Here is an 18,883-nt window from a genome sequence, read left to right as displayed (position 1 = left end):
TTAAAAAAAAGTTTAGATTACTTTCGTCATTGGTTCGTTCGGTTTTAGTCTTTCGGTCGTTAACTCACGTTAATTCCTTAACAGAAGAAGACATGCAACACCTGGATTTTTTTTAATTTTTAATTGTCACGTAACACTTTTATTAAGGGGTTAAAGGGTACTCCAAAAAAAGAGTTAATTAGAATTAACAGTTGAGGGACTAAAATTGAATGACCCAATATAATAAGAGATCAGAAACACACTTTTTTTTTTAACCGATGACTAAAATCGATCAAATCAAATCCAAAATATAAAAAATCAATCGTATAATTTACACTTATTTTAATTAACAGTTAACTTTAATTAATGCTATATATATGTGTGTGTGTGAAGACACTTAATTTCATCCATGCTCATCTAATTAGTGTTAGAGTCCGAATGAAATTTTAAAATTAGAGTCTAAGAATAGTTTTTTTTTTCTTTACTATAAATATGCTTGTAATCAAACTGATTAGATACGAAGGATTTTCATACGAAATACAAGCACCAGTTATATTAAAGATACGAGTAGAGATGCGCATAGCCGGATTTAAATCCGATCCGGTTTTTTCACCAAGCCAAAAAACCGGTTTATAAAAAAATCGGTTCGGATCATAACCGGTTTGGAGGGCCGGATGATGTAACTGGTGTAACCGGTTTCGGTTTGAAAAAATCCAGTTTTTTAAAAAAACCGGTTTTTAATCCGGTAAAAAATCTGGTCATCCAATTTTTTAAACCCTAGACCGGATTTTTAAACCCCAGACCGGATTTTTTTCCGGATAAAAAACCAGTTTTTTATCCAGTTTTTTTCAAACCGGTTTTTAATCCGGTAAAAAATCCGGTCGTCCAATTTTTTCCCAAACCGGTTATACTATCCGGTTTTAAAATATCCGATCCGGTTTAAAAAAAACCGGTTTTTCCCAAATCCAGTTTTGGATATTTTTTATGTAAAATCGGATATTCGGATTTTTTGTGCACCTCTAGATACGAGCAGAGTCATTCGAAGCATTATTTTTATTTTCAAAAGTGAAGTAAAGGTAAAAATATCACCTTTTCGTCTGTTGATGTTTGCATGTGGGAGTAATCTTTGCTTGTCCGACGTTTTGGTTCGAATGTAACAAAAAAATCAAGATTTCTTTTTCAGATCTACGTTTCCTCGAAGATTTTTTGCAAAAACGATTTCGATATTTGTAGAGAGGGAAGGAAACTCTTTTAAAAAATACATTTTTTTACTTTTGCCACCGATTACCGACGGCAATCAACGGCGACGGCGAGGCGGTGTTGCGGTGGTCGGATTCTGGGTTCATCAAGAACCCAAGCGACCGTTCATCCTTAGATGAACACAGAAGAAAGAAATGAATGCAAAAGGGGGTACACGGTTTGCAAATAAGAGAAGTGAGAAACTTAAAAATGTTTTAAGTTTATAGCAGGCCCGAATTCGTCCATGACCCGACCCATAGCACTCTGACCCGCGCTTTTTTAAGCATAAAAGGGTAAATGCGGTTTTTGGTCCTTCCTTGTTTGAATCCTCCCATTTTTTACCCATAGCTTTAACCCTTTACACCGATTTGCTTCTAATTTCACCCTTCATTTCACTATTTTTCCAATTTAGTCCTTTATGGGTAATAATTATATTTTATTATTTTATTTCCCTATAATTATTATAATATTTTTAATATTTAATTACATTTGTACCTATACGTGGATTATTATCATATATGCATTTTTTTATCTTATTTAAGTATCATATTTTATTATTTTATACGTATTTTTATTTCCCTTGTTTTTTTAATATTAATATCAATATTTGTATATATATTATATTTGTTTTCTGTATATCTATTTTATTTATTTACATGATTTATTTTCTTGCTTTTATTTCTCTGTCATGTATATAATATGCTTACTATTATATTCATTTTTATATATTCTTATTTTTATTTTCATTTCTATTTCTCTCTGTCCTCATTTTTTCCCCTTTATATTTGTTCAATTAAATCTAACATTCTTTTTTGAGAGTACGATTTCAAATTCATCAAATGTAAGTAATTTGGCTCGTTATTTTACCTTTTTATTTAAAGTTATAACTTTCTTAATTTAAAGACAACTGGAAATTATGAAGTACCGAAAGGGCAATTCAGGGCTGCTAACATTTCCTTGACTGTAACCGACTCCCGAATCCGACATATCTTTGGTAAGACGCAGATCAGGTAAGAAATAAGGTATCCGATCAACCTATTTATTTTTCAATAAATGATCGGTCCAATTCATTTTTTTCAAGTCGAAGCCCAATTCTGGGGCCCGACCGAAAGACGGTTGCGACAGCTTGGCGACTCTACTGGGGACCAGGTAAGTGAGTCAACCTAAGGTAATTTCCAGTTATCTTTTTAACGAAAAGGGTAAGTTTAAATTTTAAGGTAATATTTCGATCCTTTTTACTTAATTTTGATTATATTTTCGAGTAAATAGTTGGACTAATCGTTTTCTCATGATTTCATCCTTCAAAGTGTTTTTTTTCATCTAAGGCTCTATACCCAAGCTCCAAACCCTATTTTAAGTAGGGGTAAAAGCGACGCCTTCGTGTGAATTTATTCACCGTGCGAGCCTAGCAAGTAGCCTTCGGGATTCATATACCTTATGTCTTCGTGTGAATTTATTCACCGTGCGGGCATAAGGGAATGTTTTCTCTCAAGTTTAACTTAGTCCACACAAGCTTGTAATGAGCTTAGGACTAAGGGTCTGGCAAGCCCAAGGGGGGCACCAGCAAGGAGAACTCGAGTACCTTTTTAGAACCTAAACCGGGAGATTATGAAGAACTAGAGCCCACCCCGAAACCTCATTCCAAACTCTAGACTGCTTTAATTTTTTTCCTGCTTTTACTTTCTGTTCAAAGCATGTGAACTAGAAATGTATGCGGTTAGGACTAGTTCAAAATTAACATGCGGGATAGAGATCATGTCCGGGTAGGAATAATAAGCATGTGGGGTAGATATCATGTGGGGTAGGACTTTTCATTTTCATTTTTTTTATTATCCTTATCTCACTAACTTTTTTTTTCTCCTTTCATTTTCTGTTCTTTTGCATTTTTTTATCATTCGCATCATTAAAATGAGGTGTTGATCCACCAAAAATGTGTTTGTTAAACGTAAATAATCTACATTAATGGACAAAGGGGTTATAATACAAAGAGATAAAAAGCTCAGAAGTCCAACTGGATCAAAGAATACTTAGAGGCAAATGTTGCATGGGCAAGACGAGGAAATGGTTACTGACCCGAAGAGTCCTTTCGAAAATTACGAGAACAAGATGGTGAAACCCTAGCTAAGTCGGAGACCATTATTTATGAATTCCAAAAACAAGTCGACAAACTTCTGATGGAGGGCTCCAGTGGCACTTTCGTTTGGAACGAGCTCGGCATAGAGTGAAGGCCGGAGATGCAATCATTCGAGACATTTTTTTGGGGCAAGCAATTCGTCACCCGCACAAGTTTAGCCAAAGGAGCCGGAATGGTTCGACAGGATATTCAACCAGTGAAAAAGGGCGGAAGAAGAATAAACTTGTCAGAAGCTGTGCGGGACCTATTCCATCAAAAAGTTTTTTGTCTCGTCAGACGTAACACTTTTATCCCCAATAAGGATTATTCATAATAACAGGCATGTTTTTTGGATCAATGCCTCGGGCATTTCATGCATCATGTATTTAGGAATATTTTGCATTTTGTTATTTTCTTTGCATTCGCATTAACTAACGAAAACATGTCTCATCAAAAAGGAACACATACTGGATACACCACTTCAAGCATTGGACAAACTTCATCCGCATAAGACCCGCCTGAATAAGAAGAAGATGGAAGCAAGAATCGAGAAAATCGAGGAGAACATGGAAAAATTACAGAAAGAACTTGAAGATAAGATAAACCATAGTAGTCTGAGTACTCTGAATACAATCATGAAGAACCAAGAATCTTTGGTTGATCAGATCGTTGCCAAGTTAGCTGGCCTACGACAAGCCAGAATACCAGGGGCAGGTTCATCTGAAAGAGTCACTATACCACCAACCCCACAAGTGATTGTTTCACCTGAGATCTTACCCGGATTACAAGTGGACTCATCTGCTATCAAAGGGAAAGCCATATCTGGTAGAAATATACTAGCTTCAGCAACCAACACTGACAATCATCCGGAATACTATCATATCCCGAATTTTGACAAAGAGGATAAGGCAAATAAGATGGAGGAGAAAATCAAGCAATTGGAGGACCAAATGAAGGTAGTTAAAGGAGACCATGACTACCCTGGAGTCGATGTCGCGGAGCTCAGTCTAGTCCCGGACTTGGTTATTCCTCCAAAATTCAAGTCCCCAGAATTCAAGAAATATAATGAAAACATCGACCCATCCGCACACATCACCATGTTCTGCCGAAAGATGACAGGATATGGAAGAAACAACCAACTCCTGATTCACTGCTTCCAAGAGAGTCTCTCGGGCTCAGCCATCCGGTGGTACAACCAGCTCAGCCGAACCCATATCAAGACTTAGAAAGACTTAGCCAAGTCATTTCTGGAACAATATAAGCATATTAACGAAATGAGACCATATCGGGTTATGCTACAAGGCCTGGAGAAGAAGTAAAACGAGAGTTTCCAACAATACGTACAGCGTTAGAGGGATTTGTCTGTCCAAGTTCATCCACCCTTGGATGAAAAGGAAACTAAAAAGTTGTTTTTACAGACCCTGAAGGCACCTTACTTCGGGCATCAGGAACTTTCTCAGATCTAGTCATGGCTGGTGAGATGATCGAGCTAGCTATAAAACAAGGAAAAATTAAGGGAGAGATCAACAATGTCAGCACCTACAACGTCAATAAAGGTGTTACGATCTCAAGTTCAAAAATTGTTGCAGTTGTACCATCTGGTACTTCTAAACAAACTGAGAGAGAACCAAGGAAGGAAAAGATCTGCATCAGTCCAATCCCAATGACATATGAGGAGTTACTCCCAACGTTAGTTGAGAAGAATCTTGTGACTCCGGTTCAATCCAAACCTAGAGAGGCCCCATATCCTAAAGACCATGATATTAACACCGTATGCAGCTATAATATTGGGAGCTCAGGGCACACCATTGAGAATTGTGGGGCATTGAAACGTAAGGTCCAAGATCTGATCGATTCAGGGGCATTCACTTTCAATATGTAATGGGGCATTCTGATCGAGAGTCATATGGGGCATCCATTAGGAATTTTGTTGCATTATCAAGCATATCATCTTGTTTGAACTTGTTTTTCTTTCGTACTTCTTATGCGTTAACATTTTTAAGTCACCTGACGTTTAAACATTTTAAATAAAATGCTTCATTCTTAAGAAATGAGCAAATTTTAATCTTGAATTCCTTGAATATCACCTTAATTAAAAATTGTTTAATAATTGAGATTGTAAATCTTTGACAAATGACAAGATTGAACCCTGCAAAATAAAGACCCCTTGGTCCTAATTTTAAAGATACATCAGACTACATATTTTTTTCTTACCGAGCTAAGTTTTCTCTTCTCATGAAGAGTCCATCCAAGGTTTGGCATTCAGAAACGTATTAAGAGCGAACAGAATGGGGAAACTAGCACAAGAAATTGCAAAAACTAATTGGTTTATACCTTTGTTTATGATGTTCAGTGATGATAATGATCTTCAAAGATGGAATAGTCGAGTAAGCAAATCTAGTTTAGGTCAGTTGTTTGGAAATTGAAACTCTAAAGATGAGATCCCTTGACTTTCAAAAAACACCTAAACTATAACAGGTTCTTCTTGACAATCTTAAGAAATTAAATCCGTAAAGCTGAGCTATTCCACTAAGGCAATTGGTTATAGAGGAAACTCGAAAGCCCTGGCTTTATGAATATATTATGTTCAAACTATGACACTGCTCGGACACTTGGCAATTCGGTGTTTGCTCCACTGCTTTTGTCAGGCCAAAGACTTTGTGATGAGATGAACCCTTCAGTGATTTGTCCCTCTAAAGCTGAGCTATTCCGCTAAAGCAATTGGTTATAGAGGAAACTTGAAAGCCCTGGCTTTATGAATAGATTACATTCAAACCATGACATTGCTCGGACACTTGGCAATTCGATGTTTGCTCCATTGCTTTTGTCAGGCCAAAGACTTTGTGATGAGATGAACCCTTCAGTTAAACCTGATAAAAGTGATTATAATAATAAGTTGTCCCTCTAAAGTAATTGGTTGAACGCCCTGACTTTATGGATTCGGCTAGCCAGACAATGGAAAAATAAATCAAATTTATTTAAAAGAGAAATTTTCGGTAATAATAGACTAAGGGAGTTGAGAAACACCTATTATAGTCGAATTCACACGAGCACCCAAAAATTTCATTTTTAGACCGATATTTCTGCACTATCTTTGTTAGAAGAGCTTACAAAACTTGAACAAATGGAAGATTTCAGAGAACTGAAACAGAAGTGTTCTGAAAGGTCTAGCCATTGATTATGCTAGTTGTGTCATTTTGTTCGCCTCCGATCAAAATACCAAATCAAGAAAGAGGGGCATGCCATTATCTTTACGATAACCAAATCGATGAAACAAACCCACCTCTAAACCAACTTTTCGATCTTGATATTTGTCAAAGATTTGCAGCTATCAAAGATTAAAAGAGTGTTTGATTCTTTTAATATCCAATGAACTCATGTTTTATGATTTGCTTCAATTGTGAAACCTAGAAAGAAGTAACATTTTCAAAAATTCCTTTCGATAATTTTCAAATTTTTGAAAATAAGAAGAAGGAAAACATTTTCAAACAAGATAAGTTCTCTGAAAGCATATCTTGAAAATCAACGAATATCTCTCTGAAGCTCAAAGATTGAAGCTGGGACAAGGGGAGCCAAATTTTTTGGGTAAAATTTGTTAGAGCAAGATCAACATTTTGCGCATCAGATTTAAGCATGTTGAAGAATCCAAGATCAAGAATTCAAGATTCCAGGGTCAAGAGTCATCAAGACTGACAACTAGAGATTGAGATTTCTCTCCAAACCCTAATATATTTTGCATATATATCAGCACATGCATACATTACGCATGAAATTTGCATCTTTGCATTCTTCATCATGTGCAATAAAGGCCTTGATTTTTCCTCTCTTAAGGGCGAATTCAACGAAAAATAAATTTTATCTTGGCATACATTAAACATCCATCATTAGGATAGTTACATCCATATACATTTTACAGATCTTTCAGGAGAAGATGAGATTAAAAGACAATATGCATCCTCATCAAGAGGGAACAATCATCTTCAGATTCAACATTTCCGATATAAATTTTATCTCGCTTGAGACAGTCTCATTTGATGCAGATAATTTATTTCCCCTAAGATTGTTTTCCTTAAAACAAGATTTGTCTCGCTTGAGACCGTTTTCACTCGAAAGAAGGCATTTCATTTCATTCAAGACTGTTTTTAAAGAAGATTTTATCTCGCTTGAGATAGTTTCCCTTGAAACAAAAGATTTTATCCCGCTTGATATAGTTTCCCTTGAAACAAAATTTTGTCTCCCTTGAGACGTTTTCTCTTGAAACATAAACATTGAAAACATTTCCCTTGAAATGAATTTTGTCTAGTTTCCCTTGAAACAAAATTTTGTCTCCCTTGAGACGATTTCTCTTGAAACGTAAACATTGAAAACATTTCTCTTGAAATGAATTTTGTCTAGTTTCCCTTGAAACAAAATTTTGTCTCCCTTGAGACAGTTTCTCTTGAAGCATAAACATTGAAAACATTTCCCTTGAAATGTATTTTGTCTAGTTTCCCTTGAAACAAAATTTTGTCTCCCTTGAGACGATGTCTCTTGAAACATAAACATTGAAAATATTTCCCTTGAAATGAATTTTGTCTCTCTTGAGATAGTTTCCCTTGAAACAAAATTTTATCTCCATTGAGACAGTTTCTTTTAAAACATAAACATTGAAAACATTTCTCTTGAAATGAATTTTGTCTAGTTTCCCTTGAAACAAAATTTTGTCTTCCTTGAGACAGTTTCTCTTGAAACATAAACATTGAAAACATTTCTCTTGAAATGAATTTTGTCTAGTTTCCCTTGAAACAAAATTTTGTCTCCCTTGAAACAAAATTTTGTCTCCCTTGAGATAGTTTCTCTTGAAGCATAAACATTGAAAACATTTCCCTTGAAAATGAATTTTGTCTCTCTTGAAATAGTTTCCCTTGAAACAAAATTTTGTCTCCCTTGAGACAGTTTCTCTTGAAACATAAACTTTGAAAACATTTCCCTTGAAATGAATTTTGTCTCCCTTGAGACAGTTTCTCTCGAAACATAAACTTTGAAAACGTTACCCTTGAAACAGAATTTTGTTTCACTTGGGATAGTTTCTCTTGAAACATAAACTTTGAAAACGTTTCCCTTGAAACACAAAATACTTGAATCAGTTCCCCTAAAAACGTGTTTTGAGATGGTTCCCTTGAAACACCAACCTTTGAGATTGTTTCCCTTGAAACAAATTTCGTCTCGCTTGAGACAATTTTCCCTTGAAACAAGAAATTTTATCTCACTCGAGAAAGCTTTTCTTAAAACATATTTCTTATTCATTTTCATCCAGATGTTGAATATTTGAAAGGAATTCCAAAGTTAGCAGAGGTTTCATTACACAATTCCATGTTGAAGTAGAAGTTCTCGGCAAAAAATCAATTCACGTCTTCATTCTTGAAAAAGTGGATCTCAACAAAGATTCGAGAACATTCGGGCCAATACCTTCGGCTACTTCAAACACAGTTATTGCTGACACATGATTCATAATGAAGAAGATTGTTCAAGTTTTGCTTGATTCCATCATCGAAGGAGTTGGATCAACATCAACTTCTTGCTCGATTCATCACATATGGAGTTGAATCAGTAACACCTCTCTTGAGGGATCAATATTTCTGGAAGAAAGACCACAATGAGAAAAAATTATGACTTGAAGAACTGAAGACGAAGACTTAACCAAGGGAACGAAAAAAAGATGACATCATTTGCAGCAAAACATCCGCGATTTCAACTCCATGACGGAGGATATCGTGTCATTTTGAGGCTCAACTTCACGACGAAGGGGCTTCCCAGTTTCAGATCCAATTTCAACTTCACAACGAATGATATTGGACTCCAGACAACGCAAGTTCAACTTCACGACGAATAGACCGCTGGTTGTCAATAAATAATTTCCCAATTTCAGAGCCAATTTCAACTTCACAGCGAAGGATATTGGACTCAAGACATCACAAGCTCAACTTCACAGAGAAGGGGCGGCTGACTGTAAACAAACAATTTCCCAGTTCCAGAACCAATTTCAACTTCACAACGGAGGATATTGGACTCGGAACAATACTTGGATTTCAACTTCATGACGAAGGCTATTCGATTCTCAGGCTCAACTTCACGGCGAAGGGGCTATATACAAGTCCAACTTCACAAACGGATTGACCCAACTTCACGACGAGAGAGTCATCTGTAACACCACAACACCAAAGTCTTCAGGTCAAGTTTCACCTTCGCGACGAAGCATCTTGAGCCAGAAGACGATTCAGAGGCCACTTGCCAAAAGCTCTGAGTTCGATTTCAACTTCACGACGAAGGATTTCGTGCTCAGAATTTTTCAGTTTGAACTAAACCTCACGGCGAAGGAGTCATTTTATGATTTAAATTGACAAACCAGCCTTACATCGAATTTTAACTCTACGAAGGAAGATATTTGATCTGGCCGAAATTCGTGTCTTTTAATCTTTGCTCCATTTTCGTTACACGATAATAAGCAAAGAGGGGCAGCTGAAGACGCTTAATTTCATCCATGCTCATCTAATTAGTATTACATATATATATATACATTATTGTTTTTACACATATATTATTATTATTTTTACATTGTGACAGACCCAAATAAAATAGCCCAACAAAGTAATCTGGTCCAATAGTGACCCAAAGTATAGGAGATTAGGGTTTCCAGAACCCTCCTTCATTCGTTTCATCCAGCGCCGCAATGAGGGGAACCCATCCAGCCGAGGATTCTCGCCACACACGCCTTCAACACCACCCGATTCTCTCGGTCACAGACAATGACGTGGGTCACAAGGATTCATCCATAACCAACAACGAGTGTTAGAGTCCGAATGAAATTCTAAAATTAGAGTCTAAGAATAGTTTTTTTCTTTATTATAAATATGCTTGTAATCAAACTGATTAGATACGAAGGATTTTCATACTTAATACAAGCACCAGTTATATTAAAGATATGAGCAGTGTCATTCGAAGCATTATTTTTATTTTCAAAAGCGAAGTAAAGGAAAAAATCTCACCTTTTCGTCTGTTGATGTTTGCATGTGGGAGTAATCTTTGCTTGTCCGACGTTTTGGTTCGAATGTAACAAAAAAATTGAGATTTCTTTTTCAGATCTACGTTTCCTCGGAGATTTTTTGCAAAAACGATTTCGATATTTGAAGAGAGGGAAGGAAACTCTTTTAAAAAATACAATTTTTTTTTACTTTTGCGGCCGGCGCCGATCAACGGCGAGGCGGTACTGCGGTGGTCGGATTCTGGGTTCATCAAGAACCCAGGCGACCGTTCATCCTTGGATGAACACAGAAGAAAGAAATGAATGCAAAAGGGGGGGTACACGGTTTGCAAATAAGAGAAGTGAGAAACTTAAAAATGTTTTAAGTTTATAGCAGGCCCGAATTCGTCCATGACCCGACCCATAGCACTCTGACCCGAGTATTTTTAAGCATAAAAGGGTAAATGCAGTTTTTGGTCCTTCCTTGTTTGAATCCTCCCATTTTTTACCCATAGCTTTAGCCCTTTACACCGATTTGCTTCTAATTTCACCCTTCATTTCACCATTTTTCCAATTTAGTCTTTTATGGGTAATAATTATATTTTATTATTTTATTTCCCTATAATTATTATAATGTTTTTAATATTTAATTACATTTGTACCTATACGTGGATTATTATCATATATGCATTTTTTTATCTTATTTAAGTATCATATTTTATTATTTTATACGTATTTTTATTTCTCTTGTTTTTTTAATATTAATATCAATATTTGTATATATATTATATTTGTTTTTTGTATATCTATTTTATTTATTTACATGATTTTATTTTCTTGCTTTTATTTCTCTGTCATGTATATATTATGCTTACTATTATATTCCTTTTTATATATTCTTATTTTTATTTTCATTTCTATTTCTCTCTGTCCTCATTTTTTTCCCTTTATATTTGTTCAATTAAATCTAACATTCTTTTTTGAGAGTACGATATCAAATTCATCAAAGGTAAGTAATTTGGCTCGTTATTTTACCTTTTTATTTAAAGTTATAACTTTCTTAATTTAAAGACAACTAGAAGTTATGAAGTATCGAAAGGGCAGTTCAAGGGTGCTAACCCTTCCTTGACTGTAACCGACTCCCGAATCCGACATATCTTTGGTAAGACACAGATCAGATAAGAAATAAGGTATCCAATCAACCTATTTATTTTTAAATAAATGATCGGTGGCGACTCCAATTCATTTTTTTCAAGTCGAAGCCTAATTCTGGGGCCCAACCGAAAGACGATTGTGACAATATGTATGTTGTAATAATAGAATTTTCAACTTATTTGATTAAGAATATAGGGGCCTCCGTTTATCAAGATCTTTAATGGAATTTTTCTATTTATCGAGGCTTCTAGAACTTCATATCCTTAAGATTATAATAATCTTTTGGTGGAATTATTGATAGGTTTGTGAGATATACTACAATTAAATTTATTTTCAGACGATTAATTTTTTTTCAAATTTATATATCTACAAATAGTACTCATGATTCAAGTCTAACATCAACTCATTGGGCGTAAACAAATTGGGCTCAAACGATTAGGCTGTAGTTATATTCCTTTGTTTATTTTTAAACTGTTCATGTTTAGTTCGTTTAATATTTACGAACATGTTCGTTTAGTCTTCACTAACATGTTATTGTATGTGTTCAGAAAAATGATATAATTACACCACTAGTCCTTAAGCTTTTTAGACTTCATAATTTGAACTATAATATTTAATTTGTGCTCAATTTAGTTCCATCACCAATATTTAAAATATAAAAAATAAAAAGAGAACGAGAACTTAGTAATAAAACCAATAAAAGAACATAAACGAATTGAACACACCTATGTTCATGTTTGTTTGTACTCGTTTATTTAACTTAATAAACTAACATTATACAAATAGTTCATCGAACACTTTATTCATTTACGCTCCTACTTATATTAGTAATAAAACCAACTTATGCTACAAGTGTGTAGCCGGTTAATAATTAAACGATAAATAAGTAATATAAGAAAACGGTTTCCAGTGTAAAGCATATCCAATATTGATAATTACTTGATCTAACAGTTACTAAGTTATTTGGACTTACATTTAAATTTATTAATATACAACGTCTTTGTAACTTCCGTTGTAGTCTAGTTGGTTAGGATACTCGGCTCTCACCCGAGAGACCCGGGTTCAAGTCCCGGCAACGGAATCTTTTTCTTTTCACTTTTTCTGCCTTGGTTGTTGATTAAGAATTGGCTACAATAAATCGTGCTGTTGTGATTAATAATAAAAAAAATCACGTAACAACATTATAAAGCCACTGCTAAAAATTACAAGAATAAACAAGTTTTTTTTGTTTTATATCATAACAACAAAACTTCTTGTTGCGATATCTTCCTGTAAATACATAAGAACTGATGACAACTAGAGTTTGTTCAAATCCATTTGCCTGTAAAAATAAAAAAGAAAAGAAAGCATGCAACAATGTCTAAAATGGTTTAGATGGCAGTTTCTTATTGGCCAAGAAATGCCTGACCAGTTGAAGTGCCTGTGTGGGTTTATAAGTTGGAACTTGATGACCAGCTCCTCGTATGGTCACAAACATAAGCCCTTCGTATTCAATCGTCCACCCACCAACCTGTTTGTGGTTGGTGTACCAAGGTGTCCATTCTTGTTTTGTTTTCAACCCTAGCTTGTTTAGGGTTAATCTGGTTGCAGTCACCGGAATTCTCCCGTCGTTATCTCCACTACGAGTAAAAATCCATGTATTCATTTTATCATCTTATGTCTTGTAATCATGCCGTATATGATGTTGTAAGGTGTTTACCTGAAAACCCAAACGCGGATGCCGCCGGCTATGAGCTTTTTGATTGTGGGAAGCATGGAAGATGGTGCATCTCCCCAGAGTTGTATAAGGTCACTGCAAAGACAATGAAAGACAACCTCAAGTTGATTGTACTTCTATCACGTCTCGGAAAGATGAAGAACAATAATCTATATCAAAAAGAAAAACAAAGAGAACCTAGAATTTATAAGTGTTGTACATCCTATTAGAACGATCCTTTAATTGTTAGATTTCATATCAAATTTCTCAGCGAATAGTGTAGGTAGGGTGGACAATTAATCGTGACGAGGACATCACAAGATTTAGTAGGAGAGAATATCATATCTTGAAGAGGTGAGGGACATTAATCTCACATCGAGAGAAAAAGAAGAGAGATCCTAAAATTTATAGACGATGATTCTATACATCTTATCAGACCTCTCTTTTAAAAAAAGAGTAATAATCCCATAACACTTTCACGTGATGATTTGTTGATAATGTCCTAAAACAGACATTAATGTTTCAATAACTGTGGGTTTAAATTTAGTTAATTAGTACCTGCAATGAGTCCATGGATAGGACATGTTGGTAACGTTAGCATGAAGTGCTTTTTGAACATCGGGCCTGTTGAAATAAACCTCGGTGTAGTCCGATAGACAAGGGTCGTACCCCGCTGGTGTCCTGTGCCATCCGTCCTGGAAAATGTCGGATTAATTAAGCATAGATCGGAGAATCTCTGTTTTTTTTATGTTACTTAGACTCGAGTATAAGAAATAACTTACGAATCTAGAAAATAACTGTGGGGCGATGCCTTGAATCACCGGCCGTTGTCGTCGATTGTTACTGGTGCTGGAGTTACTAACACAAGTGGGAGAATACAAGCTGTACATATCGATGATTTTATAGACGTCGAAGTAGTCGTTGAGGGCTTTGTCGCAGTCGCCGTTGGGCTTCGGAGTGCTGAAATTACATTTGAGTTTGATGTTGTTGTAAACTTCATCGGAGATCACTGCATGATCCCATGCATAATCCACCATTCCTTTTTGATCCGTTTCATCGTCCATCAATGCATTCCCAATCTGCATAAAGTCTATTAGTATAAGAAATACCGTAGGCGTAGCACTCAAATATTATATCTTAAAAATAATTATATAAATTAATTGAATTAAATTTAAAATTAATTTTTTACACACATTATATATATATAAATATATATAAATATATATATATATTAAAAGTCAAATCCTCTTTTGTGGTCAAAAGTTAAAAGTCAAAATCCTCTTTTGTGGTCAAAAATTAAGGCACAAGCTAAGGTAATAAATGATAGCATGCATTATGAAGTAACTTGACATGTTATATATAATTTTTTTTATCTCGATTAAAATATGATACTATTATTATTATTATATTTTAAAAATAGTATATTTAAATATAACTATTTCCAATTTAAGAGATTTTTTAATAGGGATAACGTAATTTTTGATCTTAAATTTAATTTTTTTTCTCTCAATTTGATCCTTGAATTCTCTTTTTGTTTATATTAATCATTAAACTTAGAACTTTGATTAGTTTGAGATCATCAAAGAGTTTAGAAAAAATAAGAAAATTACCAAATTCAAGATTAATATGAAAAGAATTATTAAATTTAAGGATTTAAAATTATTTTGGATCTAATTACAGAAAAGAATGTTAGTGTCATTAAATCCTTACCATAATTCCCTTAAAATTAATGTAATCCCACTTGGAAGCATGCATGTTATTGTCAATAATCAGCTCAGCTAGCTGGGGGACATAGTGCCCTAAACATAAAGGGAGTATTAGCATAATAATCACATCGAATTCGAATAATGAATATCGAATACAAATATATGTTTAAAATATCAAATATTAATATATACCAGCATAGCTTTCACCAGCAATGTAGAAGTCATGGGACTTGAACTGTGGGAATCTGTTGAACCAATTGACTAGAAACGTGTAGGAATCCTCAGCTAACGGTACAAAGAAAAACAAGAAGATATTAATGATTAGGAAATTATATAATAAATTTTGAAAATTCAATTTTTTACCTGTGATTTTATCACCAAGCTGATTGATATCACTTCTTGTGTTGGTATAAGAAAACCCAACACCAACGGGGGATTCAACGAACAATAAATTGGCAGCTGGTTGAGATAATAAAATCGATACAAAAACAATCGAATTAGACTCAGTCGATTCCTGATGTTATAAGAATTGGATCAATAGTTGAATCAACCGTATCATTAAATTTCGGTTTGGTTGATTCAATTATCAAGCCGGTTTTTACCACGATTTTTATTTGTTTTAACAGTTGATCATAATATTTCACTTATATCTAGCTTGATACAATTGATTTAACCAATAGAACCATTAACTCTCAATTCAATCGATCGGTTCAATTTTGAAAATAATATCAATTCTAATTTGACTTCAAAATTCAACTCAATTAGATTCACTTTAAATTCAACCAACTTGAATTGACCTTAACACAAAGAAAAGCTGAGACTCGAAATGAGTCAATTCTAAAATTGATGCAAATCAGAATGATAAAAACTTTTAAAATTTAAAATGATCCGATCTGATTTGACTCGATTTGTCGTTAACAAATGTCAAATATATATATATATATATATCCGATGTATTTTTCGATTTTACATACCTTTGTTCCATCTATGAGGGTTAAGCTTTAGGGTCTGTTCATCTTTCTGAGGGAAGAAGGGCCCCAGCTCCTCAGCTAGTCCATATCCAACGGATGAACATCCAGGACCTGAAATTTTAATTAATTTACGAAACAATCATGGATGAAAAAGAAAATGAAGGGTGGTTTTAAAAATTCGGTACAAGTCATAATAATAGGGTTGTTGGATCTAAACAATATTCAAAGAAATAAATGATTGTTTGGTTTGACAGCATGGGAGTTATACCTACATGTTATATAGGGCAACTACATATTTAGTACTTAAATTATTACTTTTGTTTTATTTGGTACTCAAACTTTATTTATTTTGAAAATTGTACTTAACATTTAGTTTCATTTTTATACTCCGCTGTTAAAATTTTAACATAAATGCTAACGTGACATTTTCTAATTTTTTTCAATGATGACCTGAGATTATTTTATGGAGACACGTCAACAGTTTTGTTATGTTTTTAATGGCGGATTATCAAAATAACACATATACTAAACATCAGGTATACTTTTGGAAAAAAAAAATTGGGATACTAAAACAGAACAAAAGTAATAGTTTAAGTACTAAATGTGTAGTTTATTCTATTATTTATTATTATTATTATAGATAATTATAGAATATAAAACGAATAAATTCTTCTTCTTCACGAATAATTTTAATCTATTATCATATATTTTAATTAATATATATTAAAACAAATAATGAATTAAAATCACTTCAAAAAAATAAAAGTATATTATTATATTAGATATTTGAACTGGACTAGTTATATATTCTTTTTTATTTCATATTTTATAGTAATATGTTTTCTTATTGAAATTAAAAGTAAAGAAACAAATCAAAATCATTATAACGTAAGATCATGTTTTTTCATGACAATTTTTATTAGTGTTGACCGTTCATGATGATGTTCAATTCCAAGACAAAAAACCAAACTTGAATTTCAAGATGCTCTTTTTTATTATTATTTAAGTTGAATTATAAATATAAATTTCTGGGGGGAAATTCGACCCTCGAACAAAGAGTACAAGAGAATGGAATTTTCTCTGACACTAATATTTTTGAGTTAGAAATTCAAAATTTTCATCATTCTCTCATATGAAAAGGGGACCAATTTGAATAAAAAACAAAATGTGTAAAAAGGTTGAAAATGACAATTCAGTCCCATATGAATAAATAGCCAAAAGAAAATTTAGATGATATGGGTAAAGGCATGCCCCACCATTATTACATGAAAAGGATGGGTTAATATCATTTATTGTTATTTTCACGATTAATTAGATCGATTTGATTAAAAATTAAAAAAATATTAAAAAAATTTATTTAATATAATTTATCTTAACGTGTTGTTCGGTTTTGGTTATTTAACTATTCATAAATACGTGTTGTTCGGTTTTGGTCACACATATTTTATTTTGACGTAATAATATTTTTAGTTTTTTAATGATAACATGACATTATTTTATAGTGACACATCAGTTTTATCGTTAATTTTTAACAATAATGATCGAAACGTAACGTTAGATATGATTTTTTAAAAAAAATAATTTAATGACCAAAATAGAACCACAAAAATAGATAAATAAGATAATAGGTATCTAAGGTAAGGATAAATTTTGATAAGGGGAAATTAATGACATGAATAAGATTTACCTCCATTGAGCCACAGCAGGAGAGGGCGTTTCTCAGGTTTGCTCGTGGCTTCAAAGAACCAATAAAACAGGGCTCGACCGTGACTCTCGTTCACCGTAACGTACCCTGCATAGTGCTCGAACTCCACCGGCGGCTGACCCGGAAGCTCCGCCACCCTATCAGCTTCTTGCCGAAGGTGGCTTCGCTCACCGCCGTGCCTAGACCCTTCACTGCTTACACTGATCAAAACCAAAACAAAACACACACTAACCGCTGAACCGGAAGCCATTAGAGACCTCCCTTTCCTCTCTGCAAACTGCGCGGTATTAAGATGTGTGTTTATATATATATATAATATATATATAAATATATAGGAAAAGAGATATTGTGATGATCAAAGACAGGTAAGAATCATCTGGAATTAGTTAATATTTAAATAGGATCTTTAGGTTATTTTTGCTGGAACTGGAAGTATATCTGCGTGAGTAATAAAAATATTTGTTGCTTAGACGGGAATCTGGGAGTATATAGATACAACCCAGAATGGATGGGATTATCGGTGAGAGAGAGAAGGGGTCGGTTTTTTTGGTCAATTGCTTTCTATTTCAACATTTGACAACCTTATTCCACTTGCATATAATATATAAAGTATCTTGATTGAATATTAATTTCATCTAAGATTTTTACATTTTACGAATTTAAATGTGCTTCAATATAATTATCTTTAATTTAAAGATTTAAGAAAATCAAGAGAAAACCTATTTAAAATAACATTTTCTTTAAAGATTTTAAATTCAAGCAACTATGTCTGAATGTGTGTATATTGTTAATAATTAAGAAATATTTTGAATATATAATACCTTATAATTATCTTAAATTATTAAAAAATTAAAAAGAAAGTTTTATGATAGAATATAATTTTTTAAAAATAAAAAATAAATTTTATAATGTTTATTTATGATAAAATATAAATTTTAAATAATATAAAATTAAATAAATATATATTATAAATCATTTATGATAGAATAGAATAAAAATTTTATTTATATTTAATCTCTTAATTTTTTTCTTTTAATTCACCGTCAATCCCTTTTTCTTTCTTTCACTCTTTTTCTCCTCTTATGCTCAAAATATCTACATCGATTTGATCGCAAATAATTTAATTACAAATGATTTCTATTTCACATATTTATTTTATAAATCTCTTTTATTTACAAATCAAGGATTTTAGTTTTCTTTGTGCAATGTCTCTTTAATTTCTTACAAAAATGGTTCAAGTTTTTATCTTATTTTGTACAAATTTTTATATTGTTTTCTAAGTTTTTTTCCTTTCAGTGTTATTTTTTCGTCACTTTTCG

General features: G+C 33.3%; 1 protein-coding gene and 1 non-coding gene across 2 annotated transcripts; one reads left to right on the top strand and one right to left on the bottom strand.

The window, feature by feature from the left end:
- The first annotated feature begins 12,494 nt into the window (after positions 1–12,494).
- TRNAE-CUC lies at positions 12,495–12,567 on the top strand. The gene has a single exon. It is a non-coding gene; the product is annotated as a tRNA-Glu (tRNA).
- A 184-nt stretch (positions 12,568–12,751) lies between these two features.
- Positions 12,752–17,834, bottom strand: LOC120150768 (serine carboxypeptidase-like 34). Its single transcript, XM_039163395.1, has 9 exons — positions 17,547–17,834; positions 15,863–15,970; positions 15,252–15,347; positions 15,081–15,173; positions 14,893–14,981; positions 13,965–14,261; positions 13,741–13,877; positions 13,186–13,278; positions 12,752–13,105 (listed from the first exon to the last, which is right to left on the bottom strand). Exons 1-9 carry the CDS (start codon positions 17,812–17,814, stop codon positions 12,847–12,849), a joined length of 1,440 nt encoding a protein of 479 aa, XP_039019326.1. The 5' UTR covers positions 17,815–17,834; the 3' UTR covers positions 12,752–12,846.
- Between the last annotated feature and the right edge of the window lie 1,049 nt (positions 17,835–18,883).

This window comes from Hibiscus syriacus, unplaced genomic scaffold (assembly GCF_006381635.1).
Source record: "Hibiscus syriacus cultivar Baekdansim isolate YM2019G1 unplaced genomic scaffold, ASM638163v2 tig00111027_pilon, whole genome shotgun sequence".
NCBI classification, from domain to species: Eukaryota; Viridiplantae; Streptophyta; class Magnoliopsida; order Malvales; family Malvaceae; genus Hibiscus; species Hibiscus syriacus.
The sequence above is the reverse complement of the archived record's forward strand: the minus strand, read 5'-3'. Positions and strand labels throughout refer to the sequence as shown.

Coding starts and splice junctions, on each gene's coding strand:
- LOC120150768 (XM_039163395.1), bottom strand. CDS start 17,814: ATGGCTTCCGGTTCAGCGGTTAGTGTGTGTTTTGTTTTGGTTTTGATC. Junction 15,971..17,546: donor CCTGCTGTGGCTCAATGGAG/GTAAATCTTATT, acceptor TTAAAATTTCAG/GTCCTGGATGTTCATCCGTT. Junction 15,348..15,862: donor CCCTCATAGATGGAACAAAG/GTATGTAAAATC, acceptor TATCTCAACCAG/CTGCCAATTTATTGTTCGTT.